The 23,139-nt window shown below is 55.4% G+C and overlaps 3 protein-coding genes across 3 annotated transcripts in view; 1 reads left to right on the forward strand and 2 right to left on the reverse strand.

The window, feature by feature from the left end:
• Nucleotides 1–379: 379 nt before the first annotated feature.
• LOC102830057 (chromosome unknown open reading frame, human C7orf61) lies at nt 380–3,813 on the reverse strand. Its single transcript, XM_006859630.1, has 4 exons — nt 3,760–3,813; nt 3,373–3,504; nt 3,124–3,306; nt 380–613 (listed from the first exon to the last, which is right to left on the reverse strand). The coding sequence occupies exons 1-4, from the start codon at nt 3,811–3,813 to the stop codon at nt 380–382; spliced, it is 603 nt and encodes a 200-aa protein (XP_006859692.1).
• Nucleotides 3,814–5,638: 1,825 nt separating this feature from the next.
• TSC22D4 (TSC22 domain family, member 4) lies at nt 5,639–14,719 on the reverse strand. The gene is made up of 4 exons (XM_006859631.1): nt 13,958–14,719; nt 11,572–11,738; nt 6,206–6,254; nt 5,639–5,848 (listed from the first exon to the last, which is right to left on the reverse strand). Exons 1-4 carry the CDS (start codon nt 14,717–14,719, stop codon nt 5,639–5,641), a joined length of 1,188 nt encoding a protein of 395 aa, XP_006859693.1.
• A 3,222-nt stretch (nt 14,720–17,941) lies between these two features.
• Nucleotides 17,942–23,139, forward strand: part of NYAP1 (neuronal tyrosine-phosphorylated phosphoinositide-3-kinase adaptor 1) — a 17,528-nt gene continuing 12,330 nt past the window's right edge. The window contains exons 1-4 of the mRNA XM_006859632.1: nt 17,942–18,015; nt 19,215–19,366; nt 20,767–21,122; nt 21,583–23,106. Coding sequence (XP_006859694.1) covers nt 19,299–19,366; nt 20,767–21,122; nt 21,583–23,106 — 1,948 coding nt within the window. The 5' untranslated portion in view covers nt 17,942–18,015; nt 19,215–19,298. The remainder of the gene's footprint in view (nt 18,016–19,214; nt 19,367–20,766; nt 21,123–21,582; nt 23,107–23,139) is intronic.

Below are 23,139 nucleotides of genomic sequence, written 5' to 3' on the forward strand. Positions count from 1 at the left end.
ACCTAAAGAAGTGAGTGAAGGCCCACAACTGGAACCTGTCACAGGTTCCTCCCACAGAGTTGGGTTTCCACCTCAGGTGTCCCTCCCAGTGCCATTTGCTGACCCTTAATGCCTCCGGCCATCCATAAACACACTCTAGATCTACTCAGAAATATCTGGGATTTATTTTCCAGTATTTTGATAATTCTTTACAAATTGAGTAAGTGGAATGAAGGGAAGTATGTGGGACCCAGGCCTGGCATTGGGCTCTCAACATGAGGAGACATTAAAAAAAAAAAAGATCCTCACCCACATCTCCTGTCTTGCTGTCCTGATCCCTCCCTATCAACCTCCCCTGTGAACGTGAGGTGGGAGCTTTCTGAAAACCTGGGAATGGCCCCTAGAGGGGGCTTCGGGTATCCTGCTTCAGGCCCTGAATTAGTTCAGATTGGGGGCCTGAGTGGGTCCGGGTGTGGTGTCGTCTCCGCCTCTCTTGTCTGCGGGCCAGTTGTCTCAGTTGTTTCCGAATAGCCCACAGCACCAGGTACACTTCCCGCAGCATCTCAGCTTCCGGTGATTCCAGAGGGGACCCGGTCCTCATTTGGGAGGTAACTGAGGTAGAACTCACAGATGACTATAAAGAGGAGAGATGATAGGGTGTATGTGTAAGTAGCTTAGTCTGGGAAGAAACCACGGGGTAGAATAACCTACAGATAAACAGCAGAAGGCCTGTCTGGTTCCACCGCCTCCATCAAGTGCGGCTACGTTCTCCAAGAAGCCTTATTGGCCTGCATTAGGTGGAGACTGTTTCAGTTCAAGCTAAGAGCAGCATCAAGTAGAACAGATTTCTTGCTTTCTTATCATGCCACATCCCATGCACTATTTGTTCCATGGAACTGTTTGCTTCCTCCACTAGAATGCAAGCTCCGGGAAAACAGGAACACCCATCTTTGTGTCCCTGCTCAGGAATTATGGAGAAGGTGTTGAAATGGAGAGAATGACACCAACACCACCACCTCTCTCCTTGGGTTCTAGGACATCTCCACATAGAAGTCCTTCCAGCATCTCAAGTTATCTTGTCCCAGTGCCCTGAACTACTTAGCTTCTCTCCCCCAAGTCTGCTCTTCCCACTTCATTCTTCCACCTAAGAATGACTCTAGTATATCCTGACTCTGTTTCTCCTCCTCCCCCACCTATCACTCCCATCTAATCAAGCACCCAGTCCATCACTTCTACCTCCAAAACATTGTTCGGATCCATCATTATCTGTGCTACTTGATTATGCTCTTTGCCTGGACTGAAACAGTCTCCAGGGGATCTTCCTGCCTCTCCTCTTGTCCTCTTTTGATCCCCTTCCAGAGGGCAACCTGGGAAATTTTGGGGTTTTGTTTCTAATTTATTTACTTAATGCAATAATACTTTATCAAGACCAAACTAAGTTGATCTAGTAGTGACCTAGACATTTAAAGTATTTATTTTGAGATAATTATAGATTCATATGCTCTTGTAAGAAATATGATAGAGATTTTGTATTATTTTCACCAATAGTAAAATCTTGCAAAACTATAGCACAATATCAGTTAGGACACTGATATTAGTATAATCCATTTTGTTATTCAGATTTCGGAGTTTTACTTGTATTCATTTGTGTGTATGGGTTTAATCCTCCGCACTTTTATGATGTGAAGGTTCGTGTATCCAACTACAACAGCTAAGACACACGGTCATAGTATTCTACCCATCACCCCATCCCCTGTTCACGTTTCTAGAGCTTTGACATTTCAGGAATGTTATATACATAGAATTGTATTTGCAGCCTCGGAAACCCTGTGCAGGGTCACTATGAGTTGGAACCGACTCCACTGTACTTAGCAACAACATAGTATGTAATCTTTTGGGATTGTAATCCCCCTCAGGATTCATCTATGTTGTTGCATGTATGAATTGGTCCTTTCTATTGCTGAGAAGTACTCCAAGGTATAGATGTACCAGAGTTTTAACTGTATACCCATTGACCATCTTGAGGGACATTTGAATTGTTTTTTGGCTATTACAAATAAAGCTACTAAGAATATTTGTGCACAGATTTTTGTGTAAACATAAATTTGCATTTATCTGAGATAAATGCCCAAAGAGCACAATTGCTCAATCGTATGGTTGTTAAGTGCTGCCGAGTCAGTTCTGACTCATGGTGACCCGGGTAGGGATTTTGAGGCTTCAAATCTTCGAGGCAACAGAAAGTCTCATCTTTCTCCCACGGAGTGGTTGGTGGGATTGAACTGTGGACTTTGTGGTTCACAGTCCAGTGTTTATCATATGGTAGTTATATGGTATGGTTGTCATGGTATGGTAGTTATATGGTATGTTATATGGTATGGTAGTTACATGTTTCATTTTATAAGAAATTACCAAACTGTTCTTCAGAGTGGTGGCACCATTTTACCTTCCCACCCTCGGAAACCCTGTACAGGGTCGCTATGGGTCGGAACCGACTCGACGGCACTTAACAACAACAACAACCAATAATATAGGAGTACAGGTAAGCTTTCTAAATCAAAATCTGATTATTCACTCTTCTACTCAAATGTTTTCAAGGGCTCCCATTGCTTTTAGGACTAAGCACAAACTCCATCACTTGGCCTACTCACCCTGCCATGTACAAGCTGCTCTTGTATCCAGAATTGCTTTCACTCCAATCCATACATGTAGGGCCACCAGCACACACTGCCCCTCTACCAGCCTCTGCCTTCTTCTCAACCCTGCCAGCCCCTACATACCCACATACACTCCTGCTTTCCCCCTTTTCACAAACAGCTCCTCCCACCCCCACCCCACTTCCCTTCCCCTTCTTCCTCAGCTCTCAGCTCTACCCCCTCTTCCCTGACTTTCCAGGTCTGGACAAGATGCCCCTCTATCTCTGGGATCCCACAGCCCCATGTGCCTCCTGTGTCCGCCTGCCACAGGGGTCTTAGCTTATCTTAAGCTGTAGGTCCCTAAGATTGGGTAACTCTTGTTCGCTGTTGTATCCTTGGTGCCTGGCTCAGTGCTTGGCACAGGAAACAATTGAACAAGTGAATGGAGGGAGGAATGAGTCCTTTAAGATTGGGAAAGGGAACTATTGGGAACAAGGGGGATGGTGCTGACCTTCCAGGAGCACATTTGCCATCCGGTCTGCAGAGCTGAAGCCATTAGCGTGGACATAGACCGGACAGCCGTCTGGGGCAGTCGCAGGAGGGACCGGCCCCTATGGCCCACCTCCATTCCATCTGTTGTCTTGGCCAACATGAAGGGCTCAGAGACCCTGGGGGGGTTATCTATCTTCTCCATCTGAAGGAAGTCATCCACATTGGGACACTCATCTAAGATGAGCTCGTCCATCTTCAGGTGTTTGACTTCTTTGGGGGTCTCAACCATCTTGAAAGGCTCCATCATTTTGGGGGGCTTCTCCATCCTTTTCAACACATGTTTCCTGGAGTCAGGGTGTTCCATGATGGTTAACTTAGTTCTGTTTTTCCAGGACAAAATCTAAGAATCAAAATATGATGAGCAGAGGTATCAGCTACCAAGATAGACAGACAGACAGAAAGAGACCTGGAGGTGGGGAGAGTCTCATGGCCTCTTTCCCCTCAACATCCTCCCCAACTATCTATGTCCATTCCCCACCCCACACCCCACCCCCCGTCTTTCTGCCTTACTAGGCTACAGGAAGACGGCCAGGGGGAGGAGGTTCAACCTTCCAACCCAGCACGTCATGAGGATGAGGGAGTCTCTGAAACTCACCCAGCAAGAAATCTTTCGCCAAATCCACCGGAAGAACTTCACGACCACAGCCATCTCTCCTAATAAGATGTTGCCAAAGTAGGGGCCAAAGCCAGGAATTGGTCCAGGTGGGGGCTAGACTACAAGTCAGTAGCCACCACCTAAGAGGTCTTATAGGAACTGAAGAGCACAGCAGTGAGCAAAGACATAGAAAATCTGGGGAAAGAACTGCCCCCAACAACTCATTCTAGGCCTTTCCTCCCCTCCCTGGAACAGGGAGAGGAGTCAAAGTGGATGAGAACCTAGAGTGAGGGAGAGTTCTAGTCCATTGTGAGAGCCTGTCTGACCTAGACCCCAACCCCCAAGGCCCTCCCAGGACCCAGGAAGCCAACCCTTTATGCTCTGGGCTCTTCTTTCTCCAGATGCAGGGAAGGGAAAGGAAACTGACTTTGAATGTGTTACTTGCAGTTTCCATATATTCATTCAATCAGGTAACCCTCACTAGGAATCCTGGTGTAGCACCCTAGGATACGCACAGGACTACAAGGTCGGTTTGAACCACAAGGTCAGCAGTTCAAACTCACCAGCTGCTCCTTGGAAATGATATACAAGGTCACTATGAGTCAGAAACTACTCTGTTGCACTTAAACAATTCTCACTAGAGCCCTTCACAGTAGGGACCTGAGAGTCAAAACGCCAAAGCAGCTGTTTCAGATGATGAATCAAGGGAACTATAGGTCAAGCCAGGTCTCTCTCTAGGGGCCCAGCTTTGCTCCCCTTCCATCCAGCCTGGGCTCCTGTGTTTTCCAAGTCCTTCTGAAGCCGAAGCTGCTGTTTCCTCCCTTTCACCACTAGGTGGGGTCCTTCTTCCTACCTGCTTGTACTGCCACCTAGGCAAGGAGGAGCAGGGAGGTCCTGGAACTGGATGAAGCCTAGACCCTCCAGGGAGGGGCCTGCTCCCCCACAGGGCCAGTCCTCAGCCAGCTGAGGATGGAAGCTGAGGCAGCCAGTCAGGCCTGGCAAGGGCACCGTGTGCCCAGGGAGTCTGGCCCACACCCAGCCCTGAGACAAGGGGCCCATTCAGGGTCCCTTGCCCCGCCCCCAAGCAGCTACCCGGATCCAGCCGGCAGAGGGAACTCTCTGGGAAGCTGGGGGTGGATCCTGCACAGTCACCAAAGGCCTCATTGTTTCCCTCCACAACCCCCAGCACGTGGGCAAACCAATCCCCCCCACACACACTCCTCTGCCTCTCCTTGCCTGTCCCTTCCCAGTGTCTGCATCTCAGTCTCCACCAGCCACCAGAAACCTCCCCAATCAGGACAAGCTCTCTGGGGGAGCTGAAAGCCTCCGTCTTTGTCTTTTCTCCTTCGTGGGGAACCAGTCTTGATGACACAAGCAAAGAGATGCCAGCTCCCAAATTCAAGTTTCCTCAGATTTTTTAATTATAATTATTATGTTAATAACAACCTGAATCCCAGATCTTCCAGATACTGTGCATACATACTCCCTCCCCTGCGCCAAGACACTGGAGCTGCTCAGGAACAAGGTGGGCAGTGGGTGTCAGCCAGGAAGCCTCCAACAACCCCCAAACCACCTCCTACTGGAGGGAGTACCCAAACTCACATCCAGGGACAGGGAAGGGAAAGGCTGAGATCCCTTATGGAGGAGGGTGCCATCTAACACTCCATCCAACAAGGCCTGCAGACACCCTAGCCCAGACCCCGGGGGACTATGGGAAGATGCAGGTAGGGTTGGGGGACAGGCCGATTCCAAGCCTTGAACTCCCATCCCAAGGATCAGGAGGCATTAAAGCTGCATAGGAGGAGGGGGCAGGCAGCTGGTACAAGGCCCAGCAGCCGTGGCAGCCCCCAAAGGCACATTGTGAGGGAAGGGAGGCTGCTCAGATGGAGGGCCCATTAGGTGCGTGGGGCCCTAGCCTCGGGACTCCTGAGGAGGGCAGCTGGGCCAGCTGCTCGGGGCTGGCCAGGGCACGCAGCAGCGCGTTCTCTTGCTCCAGCGCGGCATTCCGTTCGGCCAGCTCCCGGATCTGTTCCTTCAGTACCTCCACTTCTTCCCGGACAGCAAACATGAGGTGGGACTTCACCAAGTCCTGGGGGCCCAGGGATAGACAACATCAACCCCAACCACATCCCCTGCCTGGTGCTTTGAGGGCTAGGTATGAGACTTCTGCTCCCCAGTTCACTGGGGAAGAAGCCAAGCAAGGAGAATGCAGGAGGGCAAGGAGTCAGGGACAGAAACAGTCTGGCTCCAGGGTTGGGCTGGGGAGCCAGGGATGTCAAGGGTTCAGGTGCAGACAGAAGGCCCAGAGGACCAAATGGAGTCCAGCTGGGAGCAGGTTGAAGAGCTGTTAGTAGTTCTCTGGTAACAAAGAGAGCAGGTATGGGGCAGAGGGACTATAAAGAGGGCAGGTGCCTGAAAATCCACAGACCAAAATGCCTTCTCTTACCATGGCTTGTTCGATCTTGTTGTCAATGCCAACCAGGCTTCCAGAACCACTGGAAAGACACAGGGAGGTAAAAGATGAAGAGGAGGGACAGGTGCCAGGCCAGGACTCTTTAGTCCCCTGCCTGTTTACCAAGTGCTTCCCAGGCACTGGTCTCCCCCGAGCCCCGCTTTGCTGCAGCCCCCTGCCCACACTCCTACCCATACCAGCACCCATACCAGCAGAGAATCAGGGAGAGGAGAGTTTTGTCCAACCCCTGGCGGGGTGAGGACCGCTGCACAGCCCCCCCGAGGCCCCAGTGGGGTGGGGGTCCAGATGCCCCTCGGATGGGAGATGCTCCCCGAGGGGAGCAAGGAGAGGAGACACAACCCCTTTTACGGGGTGGCCCCGGAGCCATGCCCACCACTCGGGTCTCATAAGATGACACCAAGGACTTCACAGAGACTCCCGACTGGGCCATCCCCGAGGGGAAAAGGTCCTTAGGCCACCCAAAGACAGGAGGGCTGTGTCAGAAGGAATGCCTGGGGAGCTCAGAGCCCCCCAGGCAGAGCGGGGCCGGGCTGGTGCCAGGCAGGCAGAGAGGAGATAGGGCGTTGGGGGCGCTGGTCTGAAAGATATACACCAGCCCCCAGGGCCAGGCCTGGCTGCTATTGGCTCCTCAGGGACACGGGGACCCCCTCCCGCCAGTTCCATGGTGGGCGGGAATTCCCAGTGTCCCCTTCTCACCCTGGCGCCAGTCCCAGAGTAGAGTGGAGGGGGCCAGCTGAGGGAAGTCAGCTGGTGGGTCCAGGGAGGGGCTGTGAGACAAGAGTGTGGGCGGGGTGCGAGCATGAGGGAGAGCGTGGCCCTAGGAGACCTCTGACCCCAGCCTGCCCCTGCGGACTAACACTACACAGGCTTCTCAGCTGGGGTGTGGGAAAGGCAGTGGAGGGGATGATGGAAGGGCTTATGAACACTCCGAATATTCCCCCACCTAACACAAAGTCTGTGGAGGTGAGGGAGAATGAGAAAGGTTACCATGACAACAGAAATAGAAACCAGAGGCCTACAAACCAATGACAGCCGTAAGCCAGCTGTGAGGTTTTGGAGGAAGCAGGGATTCAAGAGCAGTAGGAAGAAGACTGGTGTGGCGCTGTAGGATAAGCACTGGACTGCAAGGTTGGTTTGAACCTCAAGGTTTGAACTGCAAGGTTGGCGGTTCAAATCCACCAGCCACTCCTTGGAAACCCTTTGCATGGTCAATATGAGTCGGAACTAAACAACAGGAAAGGGAAGTTCTGATGTAGTGTTATAGCTAACTGCAAGGTTAGCGATTCAAACCCACCTTGGAAACCTGCAGGATAAGCACAGGACTGCAAGGTTGGTTTGAATCGCAAGGTCAGCGGTTCAAATTCACCAGCTGCTCCCTAGAAACCCTATATAGGGTTTCCCTGAGCAGGAACCAGCTGGATGGTACTTCACAAGACAAGGAGGGGGAAGCCACGCAGGAAGGAGCCAGTTGTAGCTGCTATTTGCTGAGTGGCCACCAGAGGTCGACTCAAGCCTGCCTGACTCAGGGCCCCCAGTCCTAGAACCTGGCTCTCCCTCAAGTCGACTTAGGTGTGGCCCGAGGGCCTTCACAGAACTTTGGGCCCAGCCCCATTCTCCATGATTCCCTTCCCTAGCACTGTCATCTCTTGGCTCACACCCTTCCCCCGCCCCCTCTTCACCCTCCGTGGACCCACAGTACTAGAGAATCCTGTTCTCTAGCCTCACCCCTCTAGGAATAGGCCCCCCAACATGCTGTGTCCCCTTGTGCTCCCTTGTCAAATCCTCCTTCCTGGCTGACAGCTTCCCTGTTGGGGGATCAGCACTTGATTCAAGGTGACCCTTGCAGGAGGCCCTGCAGCCAAAAGGGAGTACAAGGGAGCTGGGGATTTTCCATTTCCCGCCCAGGCTCTGGGAGCAGAAGGCGCTAGCAGGTGGGGGCCAGGAGTAACCCAGACCTGAGACAGCAGGATGGACTGGGTGGGAGGAGGACCCTGCCACTTCAGGACTGGTGAAGGAGAATATGCATTTCAGAGTGGAGGACAAGTCAGCAAACTGGAGAGTCAAAGTCGTTTTCAAACTATTTCAATCCATAAGACTGTCCCACCATGTACACAAACAGAGACCCAGGAGGGACACAGTCAAAGCAGAGACAACAAGTAACTTGGTCATCCTTGCCAGAAGCAAGGAATAATACAACTATCAACATTTGGTGGCTGACAGGTAACCATCTCCTGTTTGCCTAGCATTTAAGAATTTCTGAAGGCACTTTTTCACTATCACACTGGAACATGAATGCTTCAAGGGACCAGGCCTCTTTTGAGTACCCCTGAGTTAGGGATGGTGGGCACTACTGGAGTTCTTAGACAGGCCTTACAAGCCACTCCCCAAAGGTAGGCAATTGCACAGAACAAAATGCCTCCTTCTCCAAGACACTTACTGCCATGTTTTAGAAAACTCTCACGACTGTGACCACAAAGGTGAGTGGTGGCTGTCCCATACAGTTGTTCCCTGTCCATGGCCCTGTAGGACTCTTCCGTGCTAGGGCAAGGGCAGTACTCAAGGCTGACCTGCCTCTTTAAAGGTCAAATGAAACCCCCTCAAAATGAAAATTAGATGAAGCAACAGAACCTTTGAGAGAGGTAGGGGGTTCTGATCCTGGGGACAGGGGACGGGGCCAGCCCTGCTCGCTGGCGGTGTTCTAAGGAGCCCCCAGGGGCTGGGCCTGAGGCCAACAAAGTGGCATGTGGCTGCCCTGTCCACTCCCTCCCGGATCTACGGTGCCTTTGGGGTGGGGCCAGGCAGGGAAGAGGGTGGGCTATTTGTCCCACTTGGGAGAGCGGTCCGTCCTGTCTCTGTCCTGGACAGAAAGGACATCCTGGAGTCAGTTGGCTCATCTTGTGTTGCCTCCCCTTCTCCTTCTCCTAGTGAGTCACAGGCATTTTAGAAGAAGAGTGGAGAGACATGGCTATGGATCAGACCTGGGCTCCCATTTCCAGTCCTGCTACTTGCTAACTGGGTGACCTTAGATACATTTCTAAAATCTTCCTTCTCTGCATCTCAGTTTCTTCATCTGGAAAGGGGGATCATGGGATTGCTTCTAAGATGTGATGAGCAGTAGCACCTGACTGAAAGCACCTGCCCCAGTGATCATCACGTTGATTTTAATTCACAGCCACCTTCTATGCTCCATAGGAATTTCAATGGTGGATTGTTCAGAAGAAGCTTGTTCAGAAGCAGCTCATAGGCTTCTTCTAAGGAGCCCCTGGTGTACTCAGACCATCAGCCTCCCGGACAACAGCCAACATGTTCACAGGCTGTGACACCCAATTCCTAAGGATATATGTTCCTCCTGCCCCTCACCTAAAAGGTCCAGGTATCCATTTCCTATAATGTCTATGGGTTATCCAGCCACCCACTCCATCCCAACTCCCATTTATTCAGACCTTTACCAAGTGCCACCCATCTGCTAGGGGCCAGGAGAGTTCTTGCAACCCAGGATCAGGTGAGCAGTCTGTGAAGGCATGGCTCTTCTTCCATGCCCAATTATACAGTCTGGGCTTGAGCAGGCACCCTCAACTCCCCATGTGAGACCCAGGCACTTCACACCCGACCCACCTTCCTCTCAAAAGGGAGTTTCCATGCCATTTGGACCAGTGCTCAATAGTCAGCTCCAGACCCCTTGAGGAATGAGGAAGGGTCTACAGGTTCCATTCCTAGGGGGTGGGAGGACAATCCAAACCCACTGGTCCAGCAGGGTGAGGCAGGAGGGGCTGGGCCAGGTCTGAGCAGGGGAACCCTAGAGCTGAGAGCAGGGAAAAGTAGAGACTGGGAGCCGGACCGGTCAGACTGGGGTGTGTGGAGGAGGTGGGAACAGCGGGAGGGAGGGGAGAAACCAAAAGAAGAGGGCTGAGGACGCCTCTGGAGCGAGAGACTCCTCTAAGACCAGAAAGCAGAAGGTTGGGCTAGGAAATCAACAGGGTGGGGGAGGGACAGGAGCCCTCTTGCCAGGGAACCTCCCAACTAGGAGGGGGAGAGGGTGGGAAGAGCTGAGAATAGCCGTGAGAGGGGCAGGTGACGCCAGGCCTGGCCGACCTTACACCTCAGACATTCCTGAGCGCTGGGATCCAGAAGCTGCCTAGCCCTGCTTGGCTTTGTCCTCACAAAGCCAGCCCCAGCCCCCTTGCCCTCCATCCTACTGTCTCCTGACCACCCCATTCTCTGTCCTTTCTTGTCCCTGCCCCTCTAATGTCTCAGATCCTTTTTTGTGTGTGGTAGACAGTCTCTGATTCTGGGGGTGGGGTGGGGAACAGGTCCCTCACCACCCACTCACTGGCTAAGTCCCACCCCTTCAAGCCTTCCAAACAGGAAGTCCCACCCCCTCGCAGGTCTCAAACAGGAAGTCCCACTCCTCACTCCAAAATAAAAGTGGTCGTTCACCAGTGCTTCTCCCAGATTCCTATCAGCCCTTAAGCAAAAAAGGAGCAGCCAAGCTGCCGGACCTCCCTTTTTCAGTTTGCTGATATGTTTAAACCTGGCCCACAAAACAGGAAGTCCTGCCCACCCTGCAATCAAACAGGCCATTCTCCCCACCAAAGTACAACCTGGCCAGCTCTCCAAGTCCTTTCCTGCTCCAACACAGCCGTCTTCTCTACAACTCCCCCCTTGCTGTTCCTAGCGCTGCCTACCGGCCACAGCCACTAGGAACAAAATCTCAGGGAAACCCTTTCTTGCAATGGAAATCCTGGGATCAATAGAGACTGTAAGCAGTTCACTCTATAGGCAGGGGCTCCATTCCCACCCACCCCCCAATGGAGAGGGAGAAGGAGGTGGTAACTGGGAGGAAACTGATTCCCTTAGTGTCGATACCAGCACATTTGCCCGTATATTCTTAGGGTTGGCCAGATGATGTCTAAATCTGCAGCAGCTCTGGAATTTGATAACAATGACTCCCTTCAAACTCTAAAAAGTCTATGATTTGACAGTCCTAAGCCAGGCAGTCCCAGCCAGCTCTCTCCACAGAAAGGGAGTAGGTCCCAAATCAACAAAGCCAGTGGTTATGCCCAAGCCAGTCTTCTCTTTGAAAGAGTCCTCTCCAAGCTCCACTTGGGGAAAAGAACACACTAGGAGAGTCCTGGCGTGGCGCTGTGGGCTAAGGTGTCAGACTTCAAAGTGGTTTGCACTGTAAGGTTGGTGGTTCAAGCTCACCAGCTGCTCCTTGGAAACACTATACAGGGTCGCTATGGGTCGGAATCGACTCAACAGCACTTAACAACAACAACAACCCTAGGTGCTGGCTGGGGAGCCTAACAGCAAGTCCCCCACCACGTGAAGCCACCTACCTATCATCATCACTGTCCAGGTGGCCACTGATGGCCAGCATGGAGCGGGCCAGGCTGAGGCTCTGGGCTGCTGCGGCTCCAAAGGGGTCCGGAGACTTGTGAACCAGACTGGCATCAGGGAAGAAGTAGAGGGCGGGGGAGCTGGGGTGGGAGTCAAATGGGTGTACCTAGAAGCAGAGAGATAGGAGCTGTCACATTGAAAGAAAGAAAGCAGACACCTGACAACTGGCCTTGTCTTCCTCCCTCCCTCTCTCCCAAGGACCCAGGAGTCCGGCCTCTGCTGGCCCTCTCCTCCAGCTCTGGGTCAAGGCATTGGGCAGTGACTCAAAACAAGGCTGTCCATCCTGAGAACTGGAGTGGTGACTTCTGGATGGGTGTTCATCAGTTATCAGAGAAGGGTGCCCCTCCTTCAGGCGAGCCAGGACCCCTAATCATTAGAGATTAATCAGAGAGCCTTTTGTTGCCTGACATCGAAATTAAGGCTCAACGTCACTTCCTCAGAGACATTTCCCCCTGCCTTCACTAGTCCACTGAACTGTTGTATGTTTTAACAGCCCTTAATATTATCTAAAATTCAAGGAGTTACTGCGTTTCCCTTGCTAGAGAACGTGGGCTTCAGTGGGCCAGGGCTTCTAATTGGTTCAGGAGCTGTTTGCACAATGAATGAATCCTCAAAAGCTGGTCTTCCATCCCCACTATTCCAGCCTCTCCCCTTAAACTCCTCAGGATCCAGGTGAAGTTTTGCTGCTCCCTGCCAGGGTGTGGGGGGCAGAGGGGGGGAAGGGGAGGAGGTGGTTTTGGAGATGAGGAGAGGCGGAGTCTGGGTGTGGACCTACATAGCCCAACAGGCACTGGGGGCGGCTACAAAAGGGCGGGGGCGACAGGAACAAGCCGCCTCTGTGAGGCCCTGGGAGGCCCTAGCTTCTCGGAAAAGCCAAGAACAGAGAGTCCAGGGTGGTTAGAGGGGCAGAGCAGAGGAAGGGAACCTAGGTGCTGCCCCTGGCCCTCCTCCCCCCTTCCCACCTCTGTTAGGGACAAGTGATTGAGAAGAGGAACGAGGGGACTGTAGAAAAAAAGACTTGACACTAACCTAGGAAACAGTCTCACAGTCCAACAGGAAAGCATCAGGACATGGGGGCTGGGCCACTTCAGAAAGCGGGGACAGGGTCTGAGGGCCCAAGGGAAGCTCAAGCATGGCTTAACAGGAGAGAAAGCTGAGACTGGGGGCAGAAGGGGTTTGCTTTGGAAGAAACAATTCTGGGGACAGGACCGAGTGAAGGAAAGTACATCTGCTCCCCTGGGGTAGGAGCTGAACAGAAGAGCACAAGAAAAGTAAGGGGGGATGTAAGCTTGAGGCCAGGATGGGGTGGGGGGAGCCGGTCCTGACCGGTCCTGACAAGGCCCAGACATCCAGTCTCAGGTTATTTTTATCCTGTGGTTTGTGCCCAAGGCCAGGAAGGGGGACAAGTTCTCATCTTCACGCTTGCAACCCAAGGTGTTATTTTCTCCTCCAGGATGAAGCATCCAACCTCCACATCCCTAGCTACCCACCCCACCCCCAGGGACCCAAGCATTCTGCCCCCACTCCCCACACATACACACATACTTGTTCCTCTTTTGGAGACAGGAAGCAAAAAAGAGTAGATGATTTAACTCTTTGCTCAGCTGCTTCCCACCTTTCCCACTCCAGGGTGGCTACCCCTTGGAGAGATCTAGGGAGGTGGGGGTGGAAAGAGGAAACCAGCAAGGCCCCTATTCCTGTAATATGCAACCCCTAACTCAATTCTTCAGGAAGAGAAAGTTGGCTTGGTTTAAAGGTGAGAATAGGGCTCAGATGGGGGGGTGGGGAGCTAGTGGGGAAGGCAGAAGACCCCACATTCTGGACAGGGTGGGCATGGAAAAGAAAGGCTTAATAATAGAATGCCACCTTGTGCCCTCACCCCCTCAAAACCTTGGCAGCTCTTCTCTCAGAGGTCTCGCTACCCATCCCTGCTGGGGCCTCCACCCAAGACTCTTGACTAGGACAGAGTGAGACCAAGACAAAAGGTGAAGGTCAAAGTAAGGAGGCCACAGAGAGATGGAAAGTTGGGACTGGAATGATAGAAATGAGGGACAACGGCAACAAATGAAAGACCAAAGAGATAGAGAAAAGATACAGAACACAGGGAACCTGAGAGAAAACAAAAGTGCCAAGAAGACTACCAAGTGGACTTCAAAGTGATAGGGCAGGAACAGAAAGGAGAGGCTACTGAGCAGACAGACAGACACACAATCATGGAGTGGGGAGGGGAGGAGGGAGGCAGGAGGCCTAGAATGGAGATAAGGCCCAGGCTGAGATAGATGGGCAATGTCACAGTGTCTCTCTTACCCTGGGACCCGCTCTTACCTGCCCTGTCTCCTCTGGAGCCATCAAATCCATCCTCAGCTGCAGAGCACCATCTTTCCTTCGGGATAGCGGAGGAGTTGCTGCTGCGGTGTTGCTAGCCTCCACGTCCACCCTCAGGGAAGGCAGGGGTGTGGAGGCCCAGGTTGTGCCCTCGCTATCCCGGGTCCCAGGCTCTTGGGGGCGCTGCTGGGGTGGGGAGGCCGAGAGAGGAGGCGTCTCCACCTTAGCCTTGCCAGGTACCACCATCTGGCCCAGTCCCCCGGTGAAGGAGCGGGCCTGAGGTCCAGGTGAGGAGGGGGGCGGACGGAGCCAGGAGGTGGGGACCTGAGACAGGCCTGACTGTGGGACAGGGGTGCCCAGGCCCAAGCTGGCCACCTCCAACCTGGAATCTAATGACCTGCCCCCAGTACCACCAGAGGCCCCTCGAATTCCCTCCAGGAGTCGGCCAAAACTAGGGGGCTCCAGGTCTCTCTCGTAAACATCCACACATGTCCACCGACCGCGGCGATAAGGCTCTCCCAGGCCATGAGGCAGCTTCACCACCCGGAAACGGCAGGCGGGGGCCCCAGGCGGCGGGGAGCCATTTCGAGGGGTGCCCCTGCCCCCTGGCTCAGGGTTGGGCTCCCCGTTGGGCAGACGAGGTGGGGGCCTGGCAGGGGGTGACGGGGTCGGGGGCTCTGCACCTCCTGGGCTCCCTGGGCCCTCATAGTCCGTGGTGACGCTGGTGATTTGGAAACTACTCTTCTTCTTGCCCCCACTCATAGTCCCTGGGGCTCAGGACTGGGCCGAAGTGGGCGGGGGCAGCGGAGGGTTCTCGAAAAGACTCAAGCGCCCCTGGAACAGGGGGGCCACATAGCGGGGGCATCAGGGCCCCTGGGAACATCTGGGTCCGACATGGCAGGAGGGTCGTCTTGGGGAACTGGGGGTGCCTGGCTGAGGAAAACAGGATAGGGACAGGAGAAAGGGGCAGGTTTTTCCTGCTGCCGTCGCTGTCGAACGCCAAAGCTGAATTTGCAAACTGGAAAGAGAGAGAGAGTGTGAGTGAGTGAGTGTGTCTGTGTGAGACAGCGAGCGAGCCATGGGCAGGCCACCTCTGGGGCTTCCTCTCTGGGGAACAGGATATAGGGAGGAAGGGGAAATCATCAGAGACCCAGAGACAAAGAGGCAGGCAGACACGACAGAGACCGCGCGCAGGGGACCGCGATCGCAGCGGGCGGGCGGCGCGGGAAGAGCCAGATGTGCCCCCAAATTTGGCACTCCTTGCCTGGGATTCCAACACACAGGACCCAGACGCCTAGGGCAAGGGTTCCGGGACCTAGGTGACAAGAGGTGAAGCAACTTGTCCGCTTGGTCTCCAGGCCCGCGACCCCAACTCCCACAACCCCGGTACTGGGGCCGCCGAGCAGGCCCCGCCCCGCCCCGATCCCTACCTCGCAGGCCGAGCTGGGGGTCCCGCGCCTAAGACGTCGGGCTGTCTGTCTCCTGGGGCCTCCAGCCCCGGCAGCGCGGGCCACCGGCGGTGATCAGAGACTCCCCAATCCTCTTCGGGGGTCGCACCTCATCCCACAAGACATCTCAGGGGAAAGTTTGCTCTCTAGAAAAGCAGGAACATCCACGGTGGCGCCTAGGCGCGGCCTCTGTAGCCCCAAGGGTCTCCCGACCAAAGTGGGAGGGGGCGGCTCGCCCGCCACACCTCCGGATGGACAGCCTGCTCCTGGGGCAGCCGGCCTCGAAGGTCTCGGCGAGTGGGTGGCCGGAGTGTCCTTCCGCGTGGCCACGCTGCTTCTATTTCTGCTCCTTAGCTCCTCTCTGTCGGTCTCTGTCTTTCTCTTTCTGGGCTGTTGACAACCCCCACACCAGGAAGTCCTGCCTCCTCGGGCCTGCTGACGGCTCCTCTCCTCCTTCCCCTCTTCCTCCTCCCTCTCTTCTGGGGCTCCCGGCCAACTGGCCTGGAGCCAGGCCTGCCACTGCCGTCCGGCTCTAGCAGTTGCTGCTGCTGATCCTGGGGGCCCCAAACAGACTTCCTTAACCCCACACCTGCTGGGCCCTAGCCCAGCTCTTCCTCGGAGGAGGGGCTATCGCGGGCGGAAAGAGAGGAGGAGTTTGCAGGGAGGCCAGGGATTCCCTTACTTGTGGGCAAGTGTACCCATTGGTCTACAGACCCACAGACTACTCGGAAGGAACACACCAGCACAGTATTGGGTGCCTGGTACCCAACAAGTGCCTAATAAAATGTAAGATGCTGCTCTGGATGTTACTAATCATACCTTCTTTAGCTTCCATAGTAACTGTATGAGGAAGTTACTATTAATCCCCTACACACCTTATTTTGGAGTCCTGGTGTGGCGCTGTAGGATAAGCACTGGACTGCAAGGTCAGCGGTTCAAACTCATCAGCCTCTCCTTGGAAACTCTATATAGGCTCGCTATGAGCTCGGAAACCCTGTACAGGGTCGCTATGAGTCAGAACCAACTCCACGGCACATAAGAACAACATGAGTCCTCAGAATAGACTGGATGGCCCTTAACAACAACAACATGAGTCATCAAGGTGTAAATAGGAAATGAGTAATACAACTTTGTAGTCCTGGTGTGGCATTGCAGAATCATGCGCTGGGCCCAAAGGTCACTTTGAATTGCAAGGTCTGTGGTTCAAGCCCACCCGCCGCTCCCTGGAGACCTTATACTGGATTGCTATGGGTCAGAACCGACTTGACGGCACTTAACAACAATTCAATTTTAGGGGAGCACGATGGTTGTGTATGATGAGCACTGGAGAGCAAAGCCCACCATCCGCTGTGCGGGACAAAGAGGAGTCTTTCGGCTCCCAAAAACATGTATAGTCTCTCGGAAACCTCACACAGCAGAGGTTGAGTCGGAAAGGCACTTAACAACAATAACACTTTAATGTGTTATCTCTCCTGGGGGCATTTACAAAAGCCCTTAAAGTGTGAAGCCTTTTTGCAGCCATTATTCTAATGAACACCCCACCCCAAATTACATACTAAGGCAGGTAGCCGCTAAGACTTCTGAGAGAGGTTGCGCTGTCTCCCAAGGTCACAGATCCAGTTAATGGTAAAACAGTTAATTTACCCTAAGAAAAGCCTAAGGGATTTCCGAGGAAGAATTTCTCAGGGAGTAGAGATGATTGAAGGGGAGGGGCCGAAGTAGCGACCTTCAGCAAGCAGCCACGCCCGCACCCGAGCCATGGCCCGGGGTGGTCGCAATCAGGGGCCAACACTGGTGCGCTCTGGACTTAGCGGGCGGTGCCCAGCAGGGTCAAAGGTTATGGGACAGCTGACTTGGACCGCTGATGGGCGGGAGCCTGAGCCCAGGCGGGGAAGCAGGGTCTAGGCCCCCCGGGAGGCTTCCGCAGCAGGAGACCCAATACCCAGCAAGCCAACTCCTAGGAATCCCCCACACCTAGGGACCAGAGGGAAGAGGCGTCGCGACCCAGTGGGCACGCCCCCTGCTGGGCAGAAGTGCGGAATGAACGGCTCCGACTCGGTGAGCCCCTCCGTCGGTAAGCTACCTCCCTGTCGGCCTCTCCGCCTCACTGCACCCCGGGCCCCACAGCCGCAGCCTCGGCCCGGGTCCGACGCCGAGCGCACAGGGTACGCGCGTGGGTGCGGCCTCCGAGCAACCGCTGGGGGGCGCCGCTGCGCGTCGTGCGCCGCTCCATCAAGGCCTAGGAGCCAGCGGCAAGCGCGGCCTGGCTGGGCAGGGGGCGAGGAGCGGACTTCCTGAGGCTGGGGCGAGCTAGCGCCTGACCCTGAGCGCCCCAGGACCGATCTCCGAACCTCTCCCCACGACCCCCGAGGTTCCCACCCAAGCCTCACGGCGCGGCGCAAAGCCGCACAGCCGCTCCCGCTCCGTCCTTGGAGGGCGTGGAAGGGTGGGTTTGGGGCCGGGGGCGGGTCTGGGGGCGGACCCGGAGGCGGGGCTGTCTCTGCGGCAGGGCCCGGCGCTGCTCCCCCTGGTCTCTTCTCTGTCTGTCCTCCTCCCTCCTCCTGCTCCGGGCGGAGCCCGGCATGGGGGGGCCGGCGCCCGGCAGGCCAGGTACGGTGATGTAGAAATTGGGGAGGCTTGGTGCGGGGAGGTGGGGTAGGGGGACAAGGGGCAGGGAGGATTGGCAGGGCGCGAGGCGAAGAAACCCGGGGTAGCTAGACAAGGAGAAGGGGAGGGGTGCTTGGGAACCTGGGGCCCTAGGATGGAGAGGGGGATGAAACGGGCCAAGTCTGGAATAAACTGGGGAAGGGGAGGACGGCAGTGAGGAGGGGCTCCTGGGAGAGAAGTGAGGCTGAAGACGAAAAGGAGCGGGTGTTTTGGGGGAAGGGAGGCCAAAGCAGGTATGGAGGCCGCAGCTCAGGGGTAGTTTAGGGTCCTGGAGACCCTGGTGTGGGATTGAGGGACGGGACCGGAAGAGGGAAATTCGGGAGCCTGCAAAATCTTGGAGGAGGAAGAAGGTGATTTGAACCAGCAGTGAGAGAGTGTGGTGGAGACCACTGCTGAGGGGCCAGGGAGCTGGAATAGGGGTGGACGGAGAGGCCCAGGCCCCAAAGGACTGGAGGAGGACTGCTGGGAATGGAACTGAATGGCTGGGTGGTTGGTATTTCAGATGCCCAACTAAAATGCCCCCTACCCTTCCTTCAGCATTCCCACCCTCCCCTCAGCACATCCTCCCAAACCTTGGGGCCCAAGAGGGGCTGGGAGTCTGTCTCCCTCTTCTTTAGTGGGGTGCAGTGTACGCAAATAGGCCGTGGGCACAACAATTTGTCTGTAGATGTGTCCGGTTCGGTGTAGCAGATCTGTGTGTGTCTGGATGTCTGTGTGTCTGTGGGTGTGTCTGTGGGTGTTTGTGTCTGTCTGTTCCTAGGTTAGTGTTTACCTGTGCCAGTCCTCCGTGTGGAGATCTGAGTCTGTGACTCCCCGAGGTTTGTTTGTCAGAATATGGTGTGTGTCACTGCGCGGTTGTTCTCCGCGTATGCGGCCTGCCTGTGCTGTATTGGGATGAAAATCTGTGTCAACCAGGTCTTTCTGAAGTATGTGTGTCTCTGAACACCTTTATCAGGGTGGGTAACCCTGTGCCTGCCTGCCTGCTTGTCTGTCTGTCTGTGAGTCTTGGAGGCTGGGTTGGATTTTGTGTGTCTTATTTTCTTCTTTTTGATGACCCAAGTTATCTCTACCTTTTTCTGTCTCCTCATTCATTCCTGGCCCCCCACCTCATATCTTTCTTTTCTCTACCTGCCCCTACCAAGTGGATCCGGGACCCAGGGAGGGCCATCCCCCGGGCCTGGTGGCACTGAGCAGGGTCCTCCAGCCCCCACCTCCTGCCCCACGACATGAACCTCCTCTACCGAAAAACCAAGCTGGAGTGGAAGCAACATAAGGAGGAGGAGGCCAAAAGGAGGTGAGGTTGCGGGTCCAGGATTGCCCCCTGCTTGTCCCAGCTCAGCCTCTCCCCTTCCTAGCTCTCCATCGTCTTGTCATCACTGAGTCTGCCTGGTCTTGGAGTCCTGGCTCAGCCCAGAGTTGTTGAAATGACACATGGCTCATCCCAGTCCTGCTCTAGAAGGTGTTTGGCTCCGAGGCACCTATCTTCTCTCCCTACCCCCAGAGGCAGGAGTCCTGCCTTCCTGACTTACCTCTGACTTGTGGTCTTCTCTCTGTCAATTTGGGGCTGACTTCCAAGTCTCCTGATGCCTGACCTTGGAAGGGGCAGACCCTGCTGCCCTCGTAGGATCCAGGGAGTTTAGTGCTTGGAGGAAGCATCAGAAAAGGCCCATGTGGTCCCCTCCCAGTCTCCTCGGCTGTGCTAGATAAGGGACCAAGTGTCAGGATTATTTGTGGAGGGACTTGCAGGTTGGGCTGTGCAGATGAGTCAGGACAGAGGAACCCTCCCCCCCCCATCTTCCCAGCTGCCCTCCACGGACCCTGGGTCTGACCTCTCCTGTCTCTGTCCCTTCTCCTCTTCATTCCCATTGACTGCGCTCCTCTTGGAGCCTGAGTCAGAGCCACCTCCCTGCTGCTTGCTTCTTCCTCCTTGCAACTGTGGAGTTTAATTCTTGTTGTTAATTAGATTAATCAGAGCTATCACTGCAGCGATCTCTCCCTAATGAAGGGCTAGTAGACAGGGCCTTAATGAGAGCCCACCCCACAGCAGTTTTCCTTTCTTCCTTGCCAGCCGCCCCCTCCTTCATTCACATAGCAGTGCAGGGACAGCGAAAGGGAATGGGGGTGAGCCAGGAAGGGGGACAGAGAGAGGACAGTGCTCGCCGGGCCGTGTGGACACTGTGCGGGGTGGGTATGGAAGTGGCACCGGGTAGAGGGATGAAAGGATCGGGGTGGGGGTGACTGTTATGGGGGTGCAGCTGAGTTACAGACCCCCGAGAGTGGAGGAGGGGTAGTGTATAGGGGCTTCTGCCACAGCAGATAGCCATGAGGGGAGACCAGAGGCCAGTATGAGAGTGGGCAGAGGATCAGAGCTGGGGCAGCAGTTGTGGCTATCTGTCTAGAGGGTGGTGCTAGTGGGCTTGCATTTCTACACCTGTATATGTGCAGATACTGGAGATGCCTGGCATGAGACCCAGGGACTCCTCTCTGCATACAGACCTACCCAGCCTTCTATATCTGCCTTGATTTCTTAGCCTTTTAGTAAAGCCCAGGGGTTCGGCCTAAAGCCCCCTTCAAGCTTTGGACCTTCAAGCTTCCCATTGTTCCCACCCCAGTCTCCTGCTCTCCTCCTTGGGAGGCATATGGTGGAACACACCTCTTACGTTGGAGTTTTCATCTTGGATCTTCTCTCCCCAGCTCCAGTAAGGAGGTGGGTCCTGCAGGCCCGGCGGGGCCTGGGACCAGCTCAGGGCCTGGGGTCCGAGTGCGGGACATCGCCTCGCTGCGCCGCTCCCTCAGGATGGGTTTCATGACGATGCCCGCCTCCCAGGAGCACACGCCCCACCCCTGCCGCAGCGCCATGGCCCCACGTTCGCTTTCCTGCCACTCTGTGGGCAGTATGGACAGTGGAGGGGGTGGGCCTGTAGATGGCGGTGGGGGTCTCATGGAGGACAGCAGTGCCCGAAGACCCCCAGCGAAACCACGGAGACACCCCAGCACCAAGCTCAGCATGGCAGGGTCGGGGGCAGAGATGCCCTCCAGCAAGAAAACAGGTGCGGTACCCCTCACCCCTCCTCAGGTGGAGCTGGGAGCTGGGAGGATCCATTCTAGGCCAGAAGAGGCCTGCCAGGGGAGGGTTCATTCAGGGAAGAACCAAGGCAATGGAAGGTTTTACTCTCAGAGGGTGGGCCTAAGATGTACTATTCAAGGTCAGGGGAAGTTCCCGGAGAAGTCCATTATTGATTGGGAAAGGGGTGGCCTTGGAGGAGGACCATGAGGGTGGGAGACAATTTGAGGTGGGAGTTAACAGATTCTGGGGAGTTTTTAGAAGAATGGAGGGCTGATTGAGTGAAAACAAACCTGCAAACGTACAAGTTAAGGGGTGAGATAAAATGAAGAGGTAGCTGTGTCCTTCCGGATAGGTCCAGAGGTCAGAAGGAGTCCCCCGGTTGCTGTCCCTCACTAAGGAAACCCGCCCCCCCCCCTTTATTTTCTTTTTTCCAACTTGTCCAGGCTCACAGAAGCCGACCCCAGAAAGTCGAGAATCCAGCCGGAAGGTTCCTCCACAGAAACCCAGGCGAAGTCCCAACACCCAGCTTTCTGTCTCCTTCGATGAGTCCTGTTCCCCAGCCCCCTCGTCTCGAGGGGGAAACTTGCCCCTCCAGCGCCTCAGCCGGGGGTCACGTGTAGCTGGGGACCTTGATGTGGGTGCCCAGGAAGAAGAGCCCGTATACATTGAGATGGTGGGGGATGTCTTCAGGGGAGGAGGAAGAAATGGAGGGTGTCGGACTGGGCCCCCTCTTGGGGGTGGAGGCCCAACCCCTCCAGCTGGTCCCGACTCAGACTCTGAAGAGAGTGAAGCCATATATGAGGAAATGAAGTACCCACTGCCCGAGGAGGCAGGGGAAGGCCGGGCCAATGGGGCCCTGGTACTGACAGCAACATCCCCCCCGCACCAGCCTCATATCCTTCAACCCCACACCCACCGCCGTCCAGCTTCAGCCCTTCCGAGCCGGAGGGATAGGGATGGGACACCCACCAAGACCACCCCTTGTGAAATCCCCCCGCCTTTCCCCAACCTCCTTCAGCACCGCCCTCCACTCCTGGCCTTCCCCCAAGCCAAGTCTGCTTCCCGAACCCCTGGCGATGGGGTATCAAGGCTTCCGGTCCTCTGCCACTCCAAGGAGCCAGCTGGCTCGACCCTAGCTCCCCAAGTGCCTGCACGGGAGCGAGAGACGCCTCCCCCACCGCCTCTGCCTCCTGCTGCCAACCTGCTGCTGCTGGGACCATCGGGCAGGGCCCGGAGCCACTCAACACCGCTGCCACCCCAGGGCTCTGGTCAGCCCCGGGGTGAGCGGGAGCTCCCCAACTCCCACAGCATGATCTGCCCCAAGGTGGTGGGGGTGCCGGCAGCCCCCTCCACCCCGGCTGCCTTGCTCCCTGGCCCCCCCAAGGACAAGGCTGTGTCTTACACCATGGTGTACTCGGCAGTCAAGGTGACCACACACTCTGTCCTGCCAGTGGGCCCACCCCTGGGTGCTGGGGAACCAAAGACGGAGAAGGAGATCTCAGTCCTCCATGGGCTGCTGTGCACCAGCTCGAGGCCTCCCGTGCCAGGGAAGTCCAGCCCCCATAGCGGGGCCGTGGGGGCAACAGCTGGGGTCCTCCACCACCGAGGGTGCCTCGCCCCTCCCCACAGCCTTCCGGACCCAACTGCGGGCTCCCTGACTCCCCTTTGGACTTACCCAGCTGCAGCAGCTGGGCTCAAGAAACCCCCTGCCTATGAGAGCCTCAAGGCTGGGGGGGTGCTGAATAAGGGCTGTGGAGTAGGGGCCCCATCCCCCATGGTCAAGATCCAGCTGCAAGAGCAAGGGGCCGATGGGGGTTCCTTCGCCAGGATCTCCTGTGCTCATATCATCGCCAGTGCGGGGACACCAGAGGAGGGAGATGAAGAGATGGGTACCACAACGTTTGGGGCAAGCTGGGCTCTGCAGAGGAAGGTCCTGTATGGAGGGAGAAAGGCAAAGGAGCTGGACAGTGAGTGAGAGGGGTGGCAATTAGAGGGGGGAG

The sequence above is a fragment of the Chrysochloris asiatica genome, unplaced genomic scaffold, assembly GCF_000296735.1.
Source record: "Chrysochloris asiatica unplaced genomic scaffold, ChrAsi1.0 scaffold00034, whole genome shotgun sequence".
Classification (NCBI taxonomy): domain Eukaryota; kingdom Metazoa; phylum Chordata; class Mammalia; order Afrosoricida; family Chrysochloridae; genus Chrysochloris; species Chrysochloris asiatica.

Bases quoted from the DNA above. Each gene is read 5' to 3' on its own strand.
- LOC102830057 (XM_006859630.1), bottom strand. From the start codon at position 3,813: ATGGCTGTGGTCGTGAAGTTCTTCCGGTGGATTTGGCGAAAGATTTCT. The intron at 3,307-3,372 runs GTCAAACACCTG...GACTTCCTTCAG, and splicing joins TGGTTGAGACCCCCAAAGAA to ATGGAGAAGATAGATAACCC. The intron at 614-3,123 runs GTCAGCACCATC...TCCTCTTTATAG, and splicing joins GGCAAATGTGCTCCTGGAAG to TCATCTGTGAGTTCTACCTC.
- TSC22D4 (XM_006859631.1), bottom strand. From the start codon at position 14,719: ATGAGTGGGGGCAAGAAGAAGAGTAGTTTCCAAATCACCAGCGTCACC. The intron at 11,739-13,957 runs GTAAGAGCGGGT...CTCTGCTTCTAG, and splicing joins CTCCAGAGGAGACAGGGCAG to GTACACCCATTTGACTCCCA. The intron at 6,255-11,571 runs GTAGGTGGCTTC...GTGTCTTTCCAG, and splicing joins CTGGACAGTGATGATGATAG to TGGTTCTGGAAGCCTGGTTG.